This window comes from Zalophus californianus, chromosome 16 (genome assembly GCF_009762305.2).
Source record: "Zalophus californianus isolate mZalCal1 chromosome 16, mZalCal1.pri.v2, whole genome shotgun sequence".
In the NCBI taxonomy this organism is placed as follows: domain Eukaryota; kingdom Metazoa; phylum Chordata; class Mammalia; order Carnivora; family Otariidae; genus Zalophus; species Zalophus californianus.
The window spans coordinates 50,540,288-50,558,078 of record NC_045610.1 but is presented as its reverse complement, the minus strand read 5'-3'; the positions used below and the strand labels follow the sequence as shown (position 1 = coordinate 50,558,078).

Sequence of the window (17,791 nt, the reverse complement as noted above, 5' to 3'; positions counted from 1 at the left end):
TTTCTGGGGAGGAAAAAGAAAACTGTAGGGACTGAGGATTCCAAAGAGGAACCAAATGACAGCTTGAACAAAGACATGGGACTTTGGTGGAGGTTTTTCCAGCGCCAGCGCGTGGCCTGTCCCCCCATAGTTAGTAAATGTTCCCGTTTGCCGGCTCAGCTCACACTGGGCCCTCTTCCAGCATCACCAGTCAATTCAAAAGAGGGGTGATTGGACCAGAGCTTTTATCAGAGGAGCTTAAAAAAAAAAAACAAAAACAAACCCAACTTGGTTTCATTCTTGAGGATAAAGGCACTGTTATAAAAAGGAGAGAAAGGAGGTCTCTGTGGTGCTATTCTTCTTCTAGGTTTACCAGGGAAGGAAGGGAGTTCAGCATCCCTGGGAGCTTGAAAGCTTCTCCTTTAAGCCACAAGAAAGGGGCATAAGCGCTCCAGAAGTTCTGCCAGAAAGTAGTAGGGAAGGAAGGAGAGTCTTGTATTTCTCTCTCCAGATATTTTCTCAGTTGGGGCCGACCTGAGAAATCAGCTGGGATCTTTTCTGGAGCACCCCAGGTGCCTGGCAAGAGGCCCCAGCTGCACCACTTGGCTTTGGTTGGGGAACTGTGGTCTGAGAATGTCCCTGCGAGTAAGAAGACATGTGCGAATGCTCTCCTACTAAGGGAAGCTCAGCCTGTAAATATGTGGGGATTGCATTGGGTGTGAGTTTGTCCCAAGGCTCGAGGGCGGCAGGCAACATGTGAACCTTAATTTCTCTAGAACAAGTTAAATTGAGCTCCAAGCTCCCCCTTGGCAGGGCTGGTGGGAGACCCAAGTTCAGGACTGATTTACTGGTAGGGGAGCCCTCTTCTTCTTCTTCTTCCCTAGGGTAGATACAAGAATTCTCTGGGCTTTTGTAGTCCAGGGCTTTGGGGAGGTTCTAGGTTTTAAGTCCACCATTGCTGCTGAAATGCTTGTTTTCCAGGCACGTGGGTGGCTCAGCTGCTCCCCATTGCCTGCATCACTCAGACACCCAGAGCTTTGTCCTGGTGCTCAAGGCTGTGGTGGACAGAGTTGGGTCCCAAGAGCCCATGTTTGACTTCTTTCGAGGTTCTGACTCAACCGGTACATGCACCCAGCACCACCAGCCCCCCAGCCCTCTCCAGGCCTCTTCCCCCTTTCTCTGTGGGCCCCACCTCGCCCTCTTGGACAGCCCAGCTCTCTCCCTCCTTCCCAGATCCTTGGCTTTTGAAAACAAATGCTCCAGCTCCCTCTGAGGCCAGAACCCTTGGGCTTCCAATATCAAACTCCCCTTATCCCTTTCTTTCAGGAAGAGCCCACAGGAGGTTAAGCAGACACATTGATTTCTAAACATTCTAGAGTGTATGTTATCGCCACCACAGGCATTCCTCCTTGGGCCTAGCCAGAAATGTGATGGCAGCTGGTACTCATCTGGTCCATCCTTAAAAGGAGGAGAAAGAGCTAAGGTTGAACACGCCCCTGAGGTCCCCCCGCCCTTGGGGCTCACCAGGAAAATGAGGGAACAAGCCCAGATTCTGGTCCTGCAGCTCCATGTCCCACTAGGGGCTACTGTGTTCCTGCTGGGTGAGCTGGGCGGCTTTCCACCAACCGCAGCCCTGTCCTTCCTTCCAGCTCCAGCCTCCCGTTTATGCGGCGCCACCTGCGCTCCAGCCCGAGTCCCGTCATCCTGAGGCAGCTGGAAGAAGAAGCCAAGGCTCGAGAAGCTGCCAACACAGTGGACATCACCCAGGTCATGAGCAAGCTGGACCGTAGGAGCCAACTCAAAAGAGAACTACCTCCTAAATAAATCTGCAGTTCCTGGGGGTGGGGGTGTGCATTTGGGAGAGGCGAGCAAAGAAAGGCAGGGTCTGTCGGAGTCTAGAGGATGCGATTTCCCGTTAGTGGGGCAACCAGGTTCATCCCATATTCCCCTGACCTCCTTCACGGTGGATTTCCCAATGCCTCGGCAACTAGAGCTCTTTCTCCTGCTCCAGCTCACCAAGCGACAGGGTCAGCAGTGGTGGGGGGAGGTCACCTGACTCAGTTGCTGTGTGACCGCCTGTCTCACTGTGGGGGTTCTTGTAGTGGGAGCATAGAGAAAACAGTCTGCTTTGTGTACCACCATTTGCTTTGGAGAATGAACGAGAAGGCCCCCCTCCTCCCTCAAGTCATCGTGCTTTCAGGTACATCGGTTTCAAATAGCTTAATGAAGCTCCAAACGCCACCTCTCCAATTGAGACTCTGCTTCTAAAGCAGTCTGGGGTCCCTCCGAGGGACTAGCTGCAGGGTCCCCTAGAGATGCACATCCCCTGGACTCCCCTGTTATATCTTCATGGAGAGGCCCTGCTAAGACGTTGCTGGTGAGCTTGTTCTTGGTCACAGTTATGGAGGGTCCTTCCCTTTTGTGTCCCCATCCCCTGATACCTGCTAGGGGAATATGTAGCTGGTAGGGATGAAGAACTCAGGCCGGAAGCCTCCAGAGCAGTCAAGGGGAAGTGACCTTCTGAGGAGCATCAGTTTGGATAAAGGAAAGGCACTGATGTCTTCATTCACGGGAAGAGAGAGGGTAGATATTGGGACCTTTTCAAGATGAGTTAGGGTCAAAGATAATACTCTTTCGGATATTTTCTAGATGTTGGTGCGTCCCTCCTGTGTAGCTGTAGCCTAGGTCAGCCCTGTGGTCAGGGTGGAGGGAGAGGACAGTTCCCACTCTGACCTTGGGAGGACAAGATAATTTTTGAAGTTAGCCTCACCTCGTTAAGAACACAAAGGAGCTAGAACAAGTCAGCGAGCAAGGGGCCAACACTGCACAGCAAAAAGACACATATACTGAGAATCCACTATGCACCAGGCATTGGTGAACACAGTGGACATGGTCTCCGTCTCATGGAGCTTATAGGCCAGGACTGACAAACAATAATGAAGCCGACCATATCAGTACCTTTGCTGACAACCACAAAGCTAGAGCGGCATACAATGATCAGTATTTATTGCTCATGGGTTTAGGGTCATCTGTGTGGCTCTGTTGATCTTGGAGGTGACCTGCCTGGGGGCTTGGTCTGTGGGAACCTGAGCTGGGATGAGTGGAATGATTCCTCTCTGCTTCTCATGTCTCCTGTCCTCCAACAGCCTGGCCTCAGCATGATCTATGGTGGTGGTGGAATTGCAGAGGAGTGAGTGGAAATGCGTAAGAGTCTTGAGGTGTAGGCTTTAAACCAGTGCGTGGTCTTCTACCTCATGTTCTTGGCCAAATCAAGTTTACAAAGCCAGCCTAGAATCAAGCGGTGAGGAAATAGACTCTGTCTCCTTAGTGAGAGAAATTTTAAAGTCTTGTTGCAAAAGATGTGGCAAGAGGAGGGGATGAAGAATCAGGGCCATCGTTGTAATCGACAACCCAAAGATGTGATAAAACCCGTACCAGGTGTTAGAAAGGAAATGGAGATGGTGCCATGATAAGCAAGAGGGGCGTTGCGTCCACTAGGGAGGCCTCTCTTAGGCAGTGACAGAAAAGAGGATGAGAAAAAGAGGGCCATACAAAGTGTGTGGGCAGGCAGGGAGAGCTTCCCAGGCAGAAGGGACCGCAGGCGTAAAATCCCACTGCGGGGAAGCAGCTTCGAGTGAACTGTAGGGCCAGGCGAATGGAGCGCAGGAGAAATGGTTCAGCATGAGCTTATAGAGGTGGGCAAGGCCAGGTCATCAGAGACTTTTTAGGTCATCGTAAGGAGTTTGTGGCTCTTGGTTTTGTGTTAGCAAAATGATCCCATTTACTCTCTCCATTTTCCCTAGTTGTAGACTAGCTTACACTCTGGAAGGGCAACCAGAGGTATGCTTTGGTCATCTCTCTTTTGAAGAACGTCAGAGTCCTCCAACTCAGGGAGGGCACCCCAAGCAGAAATCTTAGTTAATGGCCATTGTATATTGAGTGACATCAGGCGGGGCCATGTCTCATCGCTTGGAGCCTAATGCCTGAGGCCTGCCGGGTTCTGCAGAAACATGTCTTACGTGAATGAATGGAGGAAGGAAGGAAGGAAGGGAGGAAGGAAGGGAAAGAGCTGTGCGTTTGGAGACGGCCTCTCGGTCTCTGGTTCTACCACTAGCCATGTGGTCTTGAAAAAGTCACTTACTGTCTCTGCTTCCTGATTCGTGAAGTGAGGGGTTGGGACCGGATTCTTGCTTCTTGAAACAGACTCTGTGAGTTCCAGGAAGGTACCCAGCCTGGGGCCTCCATTTTACTTGAGGATTTGGAATGGGATGAAACAGGTAATTTTCAATTTTTGCATTAAAATAATCATGAATATATTATGAAATAGAATGCAACATGGACATTAATTTTTTAAGATAAAAATTGAGACATCAGTGACATTTCACACTTGGCCGTGGCAGGTTTAAGCTTTGCCCTCAGACTCCTGGGGGAGGATGTTTACTCGGCTCTCCTGCTGTTTGTCCTACTTTCCTGGGGAAGCTGGAGAAACATGAAACCAGAGATATATATCCACTACCCCTTCTAGTTACCCCCAAGGGGCTGAGATCACATGCCCGGCACAACGGTGGTGGGGATGGTGGGGTGTCAAATGCATCGTGAATTTTTCACGTTACAAACTATGGCGTGTTCACCTTTGACTCAACCATCTGCCATCCCACTCCCCACACGTGAGCTGTGTCTGCCTGACAGGTCTCCCATCCTCCAGCCGACTACCAAGGGCTCTGTATCAGGCCCATGGTAGGGACACCACACATATCAATGGAAACCTTCTCAGTGTCAGACACACAATGATCCCACCGTCTAATGAGAGACACAGGCATGTAACTAAAGTTGCTTATCATGCTTATGGGATAAATGTGTAAATAAGTATTGTGATACTGCCCATCTGAAGGAAGGCAGGAGATAAAGGGCTTCACTCCTGGATGGCAACAGTTCCATCCCACGAGTGTTTCCCAAACACCTATTCTTTGTAAGAACCAGCGAAGGGTCCTATGGCAGATACAAAAATGGACGAGAGGTTCTCCGCCCTTGAGGGGCTCACAAGGGTGTATGGATACGGATGGCTGCAGCTGAAGCAGAATGGAATCGAGGCTGGGGTGGCGTACCACACCCCAGGAGAGAACAGAGATAGAAGAGGATCGTCTGTCTGGCCTGGAGGACTGGGGTGGGGGGGGGGGACTCCACCAGGACGTTCTCGTGTTTGGTAGTAAAGGAGCCACAGGGCCCTGCCCAGTTTTGAGAGGCTTCCTAAGAGCGTCTGCTGCTGGGCTCCAGCAGATAGCGGCTCTCCTGCTAACTTTGTTTCTGTTGGCAGACATAACAGCAGCCCCGGGAGGTCTGTTCGAATCTCAGATAGCCTCAAAAATAGTATTTGTTTGGACACTATTATTGATATATTTAAATGATTGATATTCTGTGTTATCTGTGTACTTAGGCACCATCTTAATTCCTTAATGCCATATTTTAAATAGCTTGAGTTTCTCTACCCATGGTGGTGTATATCTTATGCTAGAATATAAACTATGGGGTAAAGTACCAGGATTTCCTTTGTAGAATTGCATTTTTAAGCTTGATTTTTAGAGAGAGGACTGTTCTTCTTGTGAGGGTTGTGGTAATACAATGGCTAGGGACAATAGGTAGGATACATCGGATAATGCCTGGCATATAATAAGAGCTCAATAAATGCTAGCTGCTATTATCAGTATCACAACCATTATCACTGTCACAATCATCATCCTCGCCATCCTCCTCCTCACATCACTGTGATCACCACCACCATCATCACCATCACCACTGCCACAAAACCACCACCATTATCATCACCATAAGCATCATCACCACCACCACTACCCCCATCATCACCACCATTGTCACCACCATAACCATCATCATCATCATCACCACCATCACTACCATCATCATCACCACCATCACCATCGCCACCACCATAACCATCATCATCACCACCATTGCCACTTCACCATCATCATCATCACCACCATCACCATCACCACCACCATCACCATCACCACCATAACCATCATCATCACCACCATCACCACTATCACCATCACCATCATCACCACCTTCATCACCACTATCACCATCATCACCACCATCACCATTCTCACCATCACCATCACCACCATCACCATCATCACCACCATCACCCATCACCACTCTCACCATCATCATCACCACCATCACCAACATCACCATCATCATCACCGCCATCACCATCACCATTCTCACCATCATCATCATCACCACCATCACCATCATCATCACCACCATCATCATCACCATTCTCACCATCATCATCATCCCCACTATCACGACCATCACCACCATCACCACCATCACCATCACCACTCTCACCATCATCATCATCACCACCATCATCACCACCATCACGATCACCATTCTCACCATCATCACCATCACCATCATCACCACCATCACCATCATCATCATCACCACCATCACCACCATCATGATCACCATTCTCACCATCATCACCATCACCACTATCTCACCATCACCATCATCATCACCACTATCCCACCATCACCATCCCTAGTAGCATATGGTCTCAGAGTAAGCTTGGGCTTTCTTGCATCTGTCAGTGCGGTCCCGTACAGTGCTTCATTATTCTTTGTTATTTAGGGCATTTCCTGAGGTGTGTTTACAGCTTCGTTTCCCTAAACCATTTTACTTCTCTCCTCTCTCAGAGTCTTGCAGTGTGGCTCTCCCCACTCTCCAGCGGCCATTAGGAGATATTTGAAGGGAGGAGAGTGGGCACTGATGTCATGTCCTCTGTCTATGAAGGGTTGACCAGCAACAGTGCGGTTACTGGTCCGTCCTTTGGTTCCAAGCTTCATGGCTACAGTAAGGGAAGGTCTTGTGCTGGGCTGTGCCAAACGAGATGGTAGGAAGAATGATGTGTTCACACTTGTGGATTTTTCTCCAGGGAGCCCACTTTGCTTATTGGCTTTTGGAGGCAGTGGGGAAAGGGAGAGCAAGGAGGGACCAGAGGGGGCGCTGCGAACACTGCATGCTGAACCTGAGCGTGGCTCACAGGACGCGGGAGCCCAGGTGGCCACGAGGTCTCCCTCAAATTCTCAGCCAGTTTCTAGGCAGAAAATGAATCGCATCTCTTTGCACCGCCTGCTTTGCCTTCCATCGAAAAGCCTGTGATCGTGTTCTCGTGTCAATGTACCCACTCCATTTCATGCTCCTCTCCCTCTTCTGCTGGCTCCTTGCATAATAAAACAGCAGCACAAGATAAAACAAACCGAACTCTCAGAGCTTCACTGTGTTTCTGCGTGTCACGTTTCTTTGCCACGTGCCTTGCATGCCGCTGCTTTGCTGCCTCCCACCCGTGGTGGGTGTGGCTTGGGCTGGAGGGGCGGGGCTAGGTCCCTGTGGGAAGGGCCGGAGTCATGGTGGGATGGGCTCAAAAAGGTGTCCCACTTCAAGCGGCCGGGGCCAATGGGGCTAATAACTACTTGCCCAGAAGAAAGGACCTTCTCGGGCCAGGTAAGTCAAGCAGGACAGTGACTACATCCTCACCTGTCCTGTCATTCATCCAGGAAAATAAAGTGCTGAGGGAGGTGTGGAATGAGGAGGAGGGCACAGACTTCGGGTGGAGGGAGGTAAACGGAATGGCCTGTCATAAACTGTATGATCTTGGTCAAGTTGTCATCTCCACGAGCCTCAGTTTTCTTATCTGTAAAATGGGGGTGATAACGAGTTCATCACAGATTCTGAGAAAGTGGGATTCAAGGTAATGAACCGGAGGTGGGGTGTCCTCAATTTATTGCCACTCTATCTCTCTTAACAAGTCTGTCTCCTAGTTTTGGTGTTTCAGCCCACTCTGCAGGACCCCAGGTCCTATCTGAGTCCCACAGGCAATGGGATGGCCGTATGGATCAGTAGACAGAGCAGGGGTTCTGGGGTTACACACTCCTGGGATCGAGTTCTCATTTAGTTGCTGTGTTAGTTATCAATTGCTGTGTAACAAAGTAGGATGGACCCAGCTGTTTATCAGCTCATAGTTTGCCAAGTGAGGCTGGGCTGGGTCCTCTGCTCATGGTCTCACACTCAAGGTCATGCTTGGCTGTCATGTTCCTATCTGGGGGCTCTTGGGAAGAGTCTGTTTCAGACTCATTGAGATTGTTGGTGAGATTCAGTGTCTCATTGTAGGATTGAAGGCCCCCGTTTTTATTTTGTTTTGTTTTGTTTGTTTGTTTGTTTGTTTTGCTGTTAGCTGACGGCTGTACTCAGCTCCTAGAAGCTTCCCTAATCCCTCTCCAGGTGTCCGCCTTCCACTTTCAAAGCCAATAACGGAGAATTTCTCCTTTGTTGAATTCCTGCTGTGCTTCCAACCTCTCTGACGTCTGTCTCTGGCCTCTAGACTCAGATCTGAAGGGTTCATGTGATGAGGTCAGGCTCGCTCAAATGACCCTTTGTTAACGTCACCTATGCCATGGCACGTAGCCTGGCCACGGAATGGCTGTCATGTGACATTTACAGTTCACACCAACCCTGGCAGACAGGGGCAGAATGTAGGGGCCACGTAGCAGTCTACATACCACAGCCCCTGGTGGTTGTGAGAGCCTCGGGAGGGCGATGAACCACTCTGGGCCTCAAATTTCTGTTCTCTAAAATGGGGGAGTTATAGATACATAGATTACCTAGCACATAGTAGGTGCTTAATAAGTGACAGGGTCATACTCTTTCCCCCTAACCGTTGTCTCCTGAACCCTTAATTAGAGCAAGCTTTCCCCTTTGTTGTTATTCTTTTTTAAAAAAAAATTATTTATTTTAGAGAGTGAGTGAGAGAGTATGTGAGCAGGGGGAGGGGCAGAGGCAGAGGGAGAAGCAGACTCCCCGCCGAGCGGGGAGCCCCATGCGGGGCTCGATCCCAGGACCCTGGGACCACAACCTGAGAGGAAACCAGGAGTTGGACCCGAATGTGCCACCCAGGCGCCCCTCCCCTTTATTGTTATTCTTGTCTGCAAACTGTGTTCTGGGTGGAGACCCTTGTCCCCATAGAAGGACAGAGAAGCACAGTGCAGGGCTCCTCAAACTCACTGGGCATGATAACAAAACCGTGACCTCGGGTGTCTGGTAGAAGATGCTTTCCCTCACTTGTACCCCCTGAGAGTCTCCTTCAGTGGGTCTGGCTGGGGCCGGGATCTGCACTTGCAGCAGACACCCGGGGTGATTCTGAGGTGGGCTAATATGCAGGCCCCCCTTGGGACGTGCGACTCGTTGTTACACGTGTGAACTCTGCAGCCCACGAGCCTGGTTTCCAAGCCTGCCCCACCGTCCCCAGTGGCCTGTCCTTGGGGCTCGTTTTTTGAAGCATTAGTTTTCTCATCTGTAAAATGGGCATAATGAGAGTTGGTCACCTCACCGAGTGGCTCCGGGAAGGAAGTGCAATGATCCATGAAAAGTGCTCAGCCCAGAACCTCGTATTTGCTAATTCTCACTGCATATGAATAATGCCAGTTATGATGAGTCTGTTTGCCCTGGGGCCCCAGGTCTGGGCCTTGGCTCTGGTTGGTTGGCCTGTGGGTGTCGGAGCAGAGGAACAGAATCAGCGACTCCCAGCTGCTGTTTCAGGATGGAATGGAGCTGGAGCTTCGGGGAGCTGGTGGGGGAGAATGGAGACCGTCCCCCTGCCCCGCCCCGTGACAAAGACTTCTGTGGCCTCCTGGCTTTTCTTTTCCTCCAAAACTGTCCTTGGCTATGCCTGCCCTTTCCTCTTCAGGTTGGGATCGGCTCACTCAGGTGACCTGGAAATCAGGCCACACCCCAAGGAAGCCAGCAGCCTCCAGCTCAGCGCCTGGAGCTGCCCTCCTGGGGCCCTGGGGCAGTGCTCCGGCCCCAGGGGCAGGCAGGCTTCTCTAAGCCGGGCGTCTGTGTGGCCGTGCCAGGTTCCAAGAGGGTTTGTTGTTCACTGACGTCAGAGGCAGTGTCGCCCCAACTGTCCCAGAGGGTGCCCCTTCCCCGCCAGGACCAGCACACCCTCTAGCTGGGTTTCGGTGTGGTGCGAGGCCACAGCCGGCCTTCAGGAGGGGGCCTGACAAACTGGGCTGATGGCCCCTTGGAGGCCCATCTGTGGAGGAAAGGGACAGCAGAGAGCCTCCCTGAAAATTCCAGTTTTAACTTTGTCAGCTCAGACAAAGCTCTCTTGGGCGTCTTTGCAAGAAAACTGCCTGGCCCAGGATTCCTGCCCCCCTGCTCCCTGACTCCGGGGCCGCGGGAGCCCAGGGAGGTTGAGAGTCTTTCCCTTTTCTGCTGACATGTCCAGGCTCCACACTCAGCCTTTCTTTCCGGCCACCCTGCTCTGCTGCAGGAGGCACGGGCCAGTGCCAGGGCTGGGCCATCCCCAAGGGATGGCCAGTAGGACATGGGCTGGGGCTCAGGACCAGGTGGGTGGTCTCAAGCCTGGCAGAGTCAGTGGGGCACACGTGGGTCTTCTGGTATCACGTCCACTGCTCTGTTACACGTGTCTAGATGCCTCCAGTCCTCAGTCTGGGAACCAGGGATGGAGGAGGGGTGACATGGCATGTAGTGGGTACTAAGCATCGTTCACTGGGGGATGGGAGTTGAGGGGCAATTGGAAATCCAGCTGGCCATGCCACAGCACTCCAGGCCCAGAGGAAGGTCAGTCTGGGATGCAACTGCCCAGCTCCGGGCACCGGAAAGGGGCTAAGTTAGCAGAGGGCCCCCGTCCATCAGCCCACGCCACTCACTCTGAGCTCTCTCTTTCCTTCCCTGCAGCCGGGCCAGCACACTGCTCCCAGTCCTCACCTGGCCGTGTACACCGGGACCTGCGTGCCCCCTTCTCCTTCCAGCCCCTTCTCCCCATCCTGCCGCTCCCCCAGGAGGCCTTTCCCTTCACCGGGCCGCTTCATCCGGAGGCCCAGCAGCGCCATCTGCCCCTCGCCCATTAGGGTGGTCTTGGAGAGCTCTGAGCAGAAGGGGGAGGCCAGCGGATCCAGTGCCTGCCCCGGGCCCTCCGACACTGACAGGAGCGAGGCCTCAGCCGCCGAGCACCCCTGGCCCAGGCCCCAGCCCAAGTCCCCGCCCAAGGCCCGCATGGCTCTGTCCTTCAGCAGGTTTCTGAGACGGGGCTGTTTAGCTTCACCCGTCTTTGCCAGGCTCTCACCCAAGTGCCCCCCTGTGTCACACGGGAAGGTGCAGCCCCTGGGGGATGCGGGCCAGCAGCTGCCACGACTGAAATCCAGGCGAGTAGCGAAGTAAGAAGCAGAAGGGATTGTGCTGTGTGTGTGCATGCATGTGTGCACATGTCTGTGGGTGTGCACACACGTTTCTGTGTGAGCATGCATGTGTGCACATATGCCTGTGTGTACGTGTGCACCTTTGCACATTTGCCTGTGTGTGTGCATACATGTTTCTCTGTGTGAGTGTGCGTGTGTGCACATATATCGGTGGGCACGTGAGTGTGCATGTGTGTGCATGTATGTCTGTGGTGGGTACCGGGGCTGTGTGGCTTGAACATGGTCTGGAACTGGGGGCTGGTGGGTTGGGTAATGAGGATTCTAGGCTAGCAGACACGAAAGCAGGCTACTCAGCCTCTGGATAGTTTCCAGAAACTCGGTGTTGTCCCCCCCTGCTTCCTGAGAAAGAAAAGGAACCTGTGTCTTTCTTTTCCATCTTTTCCATCTTGCTCCCTCCAGGGAGCCCCCACCCTGCCTCATCCCCTGAATGTTAGTCTAATGAACCCACTGCACCTTTAAAGGGCAGGAAGGCTCAGTGGCGGCCATGGGAACCACAGGGGGTGGGGGCTCCAGTCCCCTCCCTGTCTGAGGTGCCCTCACCTCGCCTCGCCACCCCCACCCCTGCATTCACCTGCAGACTCCCAGAGGGGCTTGCAGGGATCCCTGCTTCCACAGTCGTTCCTGTGAAAACCACAGTACCCAATCTCTTCTGACAGGTGGCCCTCTCGACTCCATTTTGGGTGGTGCCACAAGCCTGATTTCTGAGAACCCCAAGTGCCCTGAGGCACCTTACCCGGTGCAGAACACTCTGAGGGGTGCTCGATAGCTCCCAGACCAGTGGAAGAAAGGAAAGTTGTAGACAATGCAAAACAGAGAACCAGCCCCCACCTTTATTTGGTTTTGGGGAGACGGTCAGGAGTATCCCTGCGCCAAGCAAACTACTCCTGTGTTTGGCCTTGCCTGGTGTGAGAAAGGAACGCTCCCTGCAGAGGTCTCAGGTTGCCATGGATACCTGAGTATTCCCCCGCCTCTGCCTCGCAGTGTGCTTGGGGGACAGCAGGGGGCAGAGGTGATTACTTCTCTGCTGCCTCTGTCAGTCCGGGCAGGAGGAAGGCGGGTGGGGATCAGAGGGTGAGCCTGTCTATCGATTCTTCCCAACTAACCCTGCTCAGGGAATGTTCTAGCTTCGCGGCCACTGCCATGCCCCATACATGGGCTTGGGGCTTTTAAGAGGCTCTTGGCTCAGGGACTACCTCTTCATCAGAAGGCAGTCTAACTAGATTGAGGATTAAGCGCAGGCTTGTCCTAAAGGGACATCCTGAACTCACCAAAACCGTAAAAATTCAGGCCCCTCAAAAATGAAGATAAAGCGTCTTTTGACTCCGCCTTAATTCAGCAGAAAAATATGAGTCCCTTGCTACCGCCAGTTACAGAGATCCACCGAACCATTTGCTGCGCACAAAGCTTTTGGCAAATACACCTGCGAGTCACCCTTCTCTGGGGATGTCAGGGTAAGGTGAGGATTTGGTGTCCTTCCTGTCCCTATGCACTTGCTTTCCTTTTGTGCCTGAAGCTTTTTCCAGATCAAAATGGATGTGCCTACGCAGAGTGGAACCTGCCTGATGGACTCAGAGGACGCTGGGGCAGGAGACGCGGGTGACCAGGCCATAGAAAAGGAGGTCATCTGCCCCTGGGAGAGCCTGGCCGAGGCGAAAGCTAGCTGAGCCGGGGGCCCTGGACGAAGAAGACGCTCCTGGCAGACCCTGCCAGAGGGGGCCGTGGGCATGCCTGCTCTCGAACCAGAGTCCATTACGATCACATTTGGGGGCCAGAGAGACAAGATGGGATGGATTATGGGGAGGTGTGCGCTGGCTGGGGTCCTGATGGCAGTTCCTACCCTTCCTCCTGACCTTCCCTCCCTTGGGCAGAAGAAAGGTATGGGGACCAGACAACTTTACTTGCTGCCTTAAAACCGATAAAAGGTTAACTTGTAAGAGTCTTTTGGATCGGAATGTTAGTGTGTGCCTGGTTTTATTAGTTAGGAGCTGTTACTTACGAGTTTATGTGTTAAACTCATTTCTTCTTTGGTTTTAGGGACAAAGGGACACTGAGTCACTTCTAAGAACTCCCTCCCTGTCTAAATTGGTTTGTACATGTCACTTTTATCAATGGAGCTCCCCATAGTATGGCACCATTCAGGAAGGAGGTGTTGGGGAAAAGCATCTTTCTAGAATGCCAGGTGTGTTGTTCAGATCCACCAAGAAGTAGAAACAAGATGCGATTAGATGGGCAAGGGATTTTTTGGGGGAAACACCTACGAAGGATAAAGAGCGGGAGCTGAAGAAGAAGAGGGTGAGGGCCTTTGGACCATGGGCAGGGCTGGCCTCTGGGGAAGGAGGAGCGGGTAGGGAGAGTCTCAGATGGCAGTGCAGTTCCAAGAAAGTTTTGGCCACACCACTGGGGTGTCCCTGAGGCAAAGTCACATTGGAGGGGTCCTATGTCTGGCAGGAATGGTTCTGCCTTAAGATCTCCACATGCAAGGTCACTGGCTGGTGACCCCTGGGGAGATGCTTGGCCCTGGCACGGACACACTGGTGGCCCTTGGTCCATATGCTCCCTGCGGCAGGGGACCTGAGCACACATGTTCCTGTAGGCTGCATGTAACCCAGTAGGCTCCCCTGGAGGTGGTGCCCCCACCCTCTTCTCCCAGTCATTATTCAACAAGTATTTGTTGAGCACCTACTATGTGCCACGCCCTGTGCTAGGCCCTGGGGTTGCAGCTGTGGGTAAGACTCCTGGCCTCCTGGAATTCGTCTTGATCAGTTGTTCTCAACCAGGGACAGCTTTGCCCCTAGCGGACACTGAGCAGTGTCTCTAGATGTTTTTGGGTGTTAAGACCGGTGCGGGAAATGCTACCGGCATCCGGTAGGTAGAGGGCAAGGATGCTGCTAAAGTTCCACAAAGCACAGGATAGTCCCCTACCCGGCCACAAACAAAAGATGATCTTGTCCAAAATATCAAGTGCCCTTGCTGAGAAATCCTAGAATAGAGATTACAGGTTAGGCCTTGTGTTGCTGGCCATGTGCCCCTTGTCATTGGTTTCTGCTCAGAGCCCTGAAGTATTAGATGAAGGGGTCTTGCTGGGATTATGATTGGATTAAACAGTGGGTTGAGATTAAGGGCTACATGGTAAGAAAAACAAAACAAACAGAAAAGAAAAACAAAACAACAAAACAAAAACATTTCTTAAAAGTTGCATGGAAAGTTCTCACAGGAAAAAAAAAATTCGAATGGGTTGCCAAACCACTCATCATGCCCGTCCCCCTAATCCCCAGCTTCATCAGATTTCAATTAGTAGATCAAAGCCCCTCACTTGCTTTGAACGTTGGACAACTTACCTTATTGAGCCCATAAATCCTGCAGCTACTGAGTCATCTGTCCTGATACTTCTAGAGATGAATGGTGGCTAGGTGCATGGCCAAAACCAGGACTTGCCAACCATGCAGGGAGACCCAGATGATTTTATACTGAAAGAGCCTATCATTTTACATTCTATGGAACCCACTCCTTGGGGCTCAAGAGTCACTCATTGAGGGGTAAGGAAATTTTCTTGCAGAGAGTACACAGAATGGGCTGGATCTGTGCCCAGACTTGCACCCTACAGCAATGGGTTTCCACTCCTTAAGCCCCCAGGGTCCTAAAGAGAAACCAAGCCCACCTGGATCTTCAGCATCAACTACTGGAGACTACAGGATTTGCTGATTGGATTAGGTGAGGTCCAGACTCAAGGGCAGTAACAAAGAGACCCCAGAAGGAAGGAAGGGGTTCAAACATGAAGGAGTTTTTGACTCTGTCACATAACTGCCCAAAGGCGGGAGGCGGACTATGGTGAGCAGATTCCAGGGAAGAGAGGAAATCTAAGGGCTCCACCCAACCCCTAGTCACTGGCATGGCTTATTCACCTTGTCTGGATATTAGAATCTGCTGGAACCTTGAAAGATCTCGATGCTCAGGCCACACCCAGTCCAATCAAGTCAGAGTCTCTGGAGGTGGAGCCTTGGCATCAAGATTTTTAAAGAAACTTTCCCAGATGATTCCCATGTCCAGACAAGGTTGGGAACCACCAGGCTGGGGTAGTGATTGAAACTGGTTCATGGCCCCCACATCCATGTTCACGCTCAGAGAGACAATAGGAAAAAAGAAAGTGGGGGGGGTCTTGAGTTCACAACCTAGAAGTGGTAGCTGCCGTTCCCACTCGCACCCCATTGGTCTGTACTTGTTCACGTGGCCACGCCTAGCCGAAGGGATGCTGGGAAATGTAGCCTCCCGTTAGGCCAGCTTGTCCCTAGGTAAGCTTCTGGAGGTTCCAACAGTAGGAAGGAAGGTGGGTAGGACGGATATTGGTGGAGCTTAGTCTTTCCCCCACTATTACACAGTCTTGGTGGAAGAAGTGGAGAGTGTGTGGTGGAAAAGGGGAGAAAGTAGGAGGTGGGGCAAGAGAAGCTGAGAGTGGCTGATCCGTTTGTGTTTGGCCAAATCTTGGGTCAGTATCTACAAAATGCCTCTTCTCTATTCCGTGGCTGGGTGGCTTTGCCTTCATTCAGAATGAATACCAAACCCCAGGCGAGGTGCTAAGAGTGCAGCTGATTCTCTCATGGAATTCTGTTATTGCTCAGAGGCAAGCTGGGGAAGTCAGATCTGCAGGTCACCGGTAGACACAAGATTACCCCTACCCTGCCCCTTCCCAGTGTGGCACAGCTCCTCGATTCCTTTATCTTCGAGCTTGGGGCTGCTAACTCGACCGTCTTCATGGGGTTATTTGAAGACACATAAAATGCAATGACACATATAAAACTTTTTGCCTGTTCAGAACTTTATAGGGGGCAAGAAGGAAACAACTTTATCCACCACCCATTCCCCCCCACCTCTCCCTCCCTGTAAACCTACACTGTGAGTTAGTTTGGTTTTCCAACCCTGGCTGAAAGCTCTGGCAAGTCCCATAACTTTCCTGATCCCTTCCGGTTAATAAATCCTCCAAGCACTGTCAGTGACAAGAACCATCTCAATGTAGCTCTGTCCGCATGCAGTTCAGATGTTAGTGTAATGAGCAAAACTCAGAACTTCATCCAGAGGTAAAGTTCCTTCTCTCCTCCCCTTGAACTGAGCCAGGTTGGGGAAGGGGGTCAGCTTCTTCTCTCTTTCCTGTCTTGCTCTGCTTTTCTTCTTCCCCACTCACCATGTAGCCCGTGGCTCCTGGAGGGGTGGGCTGGCGAGCCAGGAAGTTCTTAGTTGACAGACACAAAAAGCATCGGTCATGGTGCTTGCTGGGATTCACCTGCGGGCTCTTCCTTAGCTGGGGTTTTCTTGGATTCTTGGGGTCTTCTGGTCCCTTCCTTGGTCAGAAGGGACCACGAGTCTCCTCCAGCCGGCTGCATGAGGAATTCATCCCATGGTCCACATCTCGGCTGTGATTACATCCCCTGTTGCTGGGGCAAGAGTCAAATGACTGTGCGCCAGCTCCCTTCTGTGTAGACCCTTCAGACCCTGGCATCCTTGCCCCAGTCGGGCAGCCCTGCCCTTTTTCCTCTCCTCTCTGTTGCGTGGCTTTACCTGATCTCAGCTTTCTTCTGGTTCTTTCCCTCTCACTCTGACTGCACAAGTCAAGCCCTCTAAGTGACTCATAAAACTCCTTTCTTAGCTTAATAGCCAAGGACCCTCTTCCCCAGGGAGTGGGTTTGCAAGAATGACTTTGGACCACCCCTGTGGTAGTCCTGCCCACGTGTCCAGCACTTCACTGGGACCTGGTTGGCCAGTGGTTGGCACCTACCCTTTTCTTCTTGGCCTTTGGGGCCACAGCAGAAATGGAGACAGAACGAATCCTATTTTAACATTCCATTTTATTTGTCACACTTTCACGAGCAGAGCAATGTCTTTGGGAGTCCTAAGGTGGTTGTGCCTTTGCCTTCTGGGGAGGGGACCCTTGGTGGCTTGTTTGAAGCTATGAATGCGTTGAGCCTGAGAAGAGACAGTGCTGCCCCTTGCTTCTTTGCTAGGAAAGAAAAGAAGAAATATCTTTAAGGAGTCTGTACCAGCCAAGTACTGCAGGGTCCCCTGGTGCAGAGAAGGTGAGCAGGGGAGGGTCAGAGGATGTGGGATCTCCACTCACCTCGGCCTCAGAGGCCCGGCCCTCTGCTCTGGGCATCATCTCCTCACACTTCACCAGAAGAGGGAGTCCACGGCTCACAGATCCCCAAAGAGAGGTGGCTGAGATTTCCCCTCAGCAATCCAGAGCCCAGCATTGGAGAAGTCAGAGGGGTCTTGGAGAGAGGTACAGATTGGGGGCGGCGGGGGGGGGGGGTGCTCGGGGCAGCAGGAGGGACTGGGCCTCCCCTATGAGCTTTGTTCTCTTGTCCCCAGCCCTAGAGCCCCTGGAACTGGCAGAGGTGGGGACCTTGCGAGAGAAGCTTCTTGCTCACTGCTCTTGGCTGTTCCTCCCCACCACCCCCCGCAGGGTTCTCCAGGATGCCGTGCTCTGGTGGGGACGAGGGCTGATGCTC

At 52.1% G+C, this 17,791-nt stretch overlaps 1 protein-coding gene across 5 annotated transcripts in view; it reads left to right on the top strand.

The window, feature by feature from the left end:
* Positions 1-17,554, top strand: part of RGS9 (regulator of G protein signaling 9) — a 68,864-nt gene extending 51,310 nt beyond the window's left edge. For 4 of the 5 annotated variants that reach the window (XM_027625653.2, XM_027625652.2, XM_027625656.2 and 1 more), the window contains 3 exons: positions 1,629-1,746; positions 10,774-11,252; positions 12,808-17,554. In XM_027625653.2, coding sequence (XP_027481454.2) covers positions 1,629-1,746; positions 10,774-11,252; positions 12,808-12,958 — 748 coding nt within the window. In that variant the 3' untranslated portion in view covers positions 12,959-17,554. Of the gene's footprint in view, positions 1-1,628; positions 4,309-10,773; positions 11,253-12,807 lie in introns of those variants that run through there. The other variant, XM_027625658.2, reaches the window with a different exon arrangement.
* Positions 17,555-17,791: the final 237 nt, after the last annotated feature.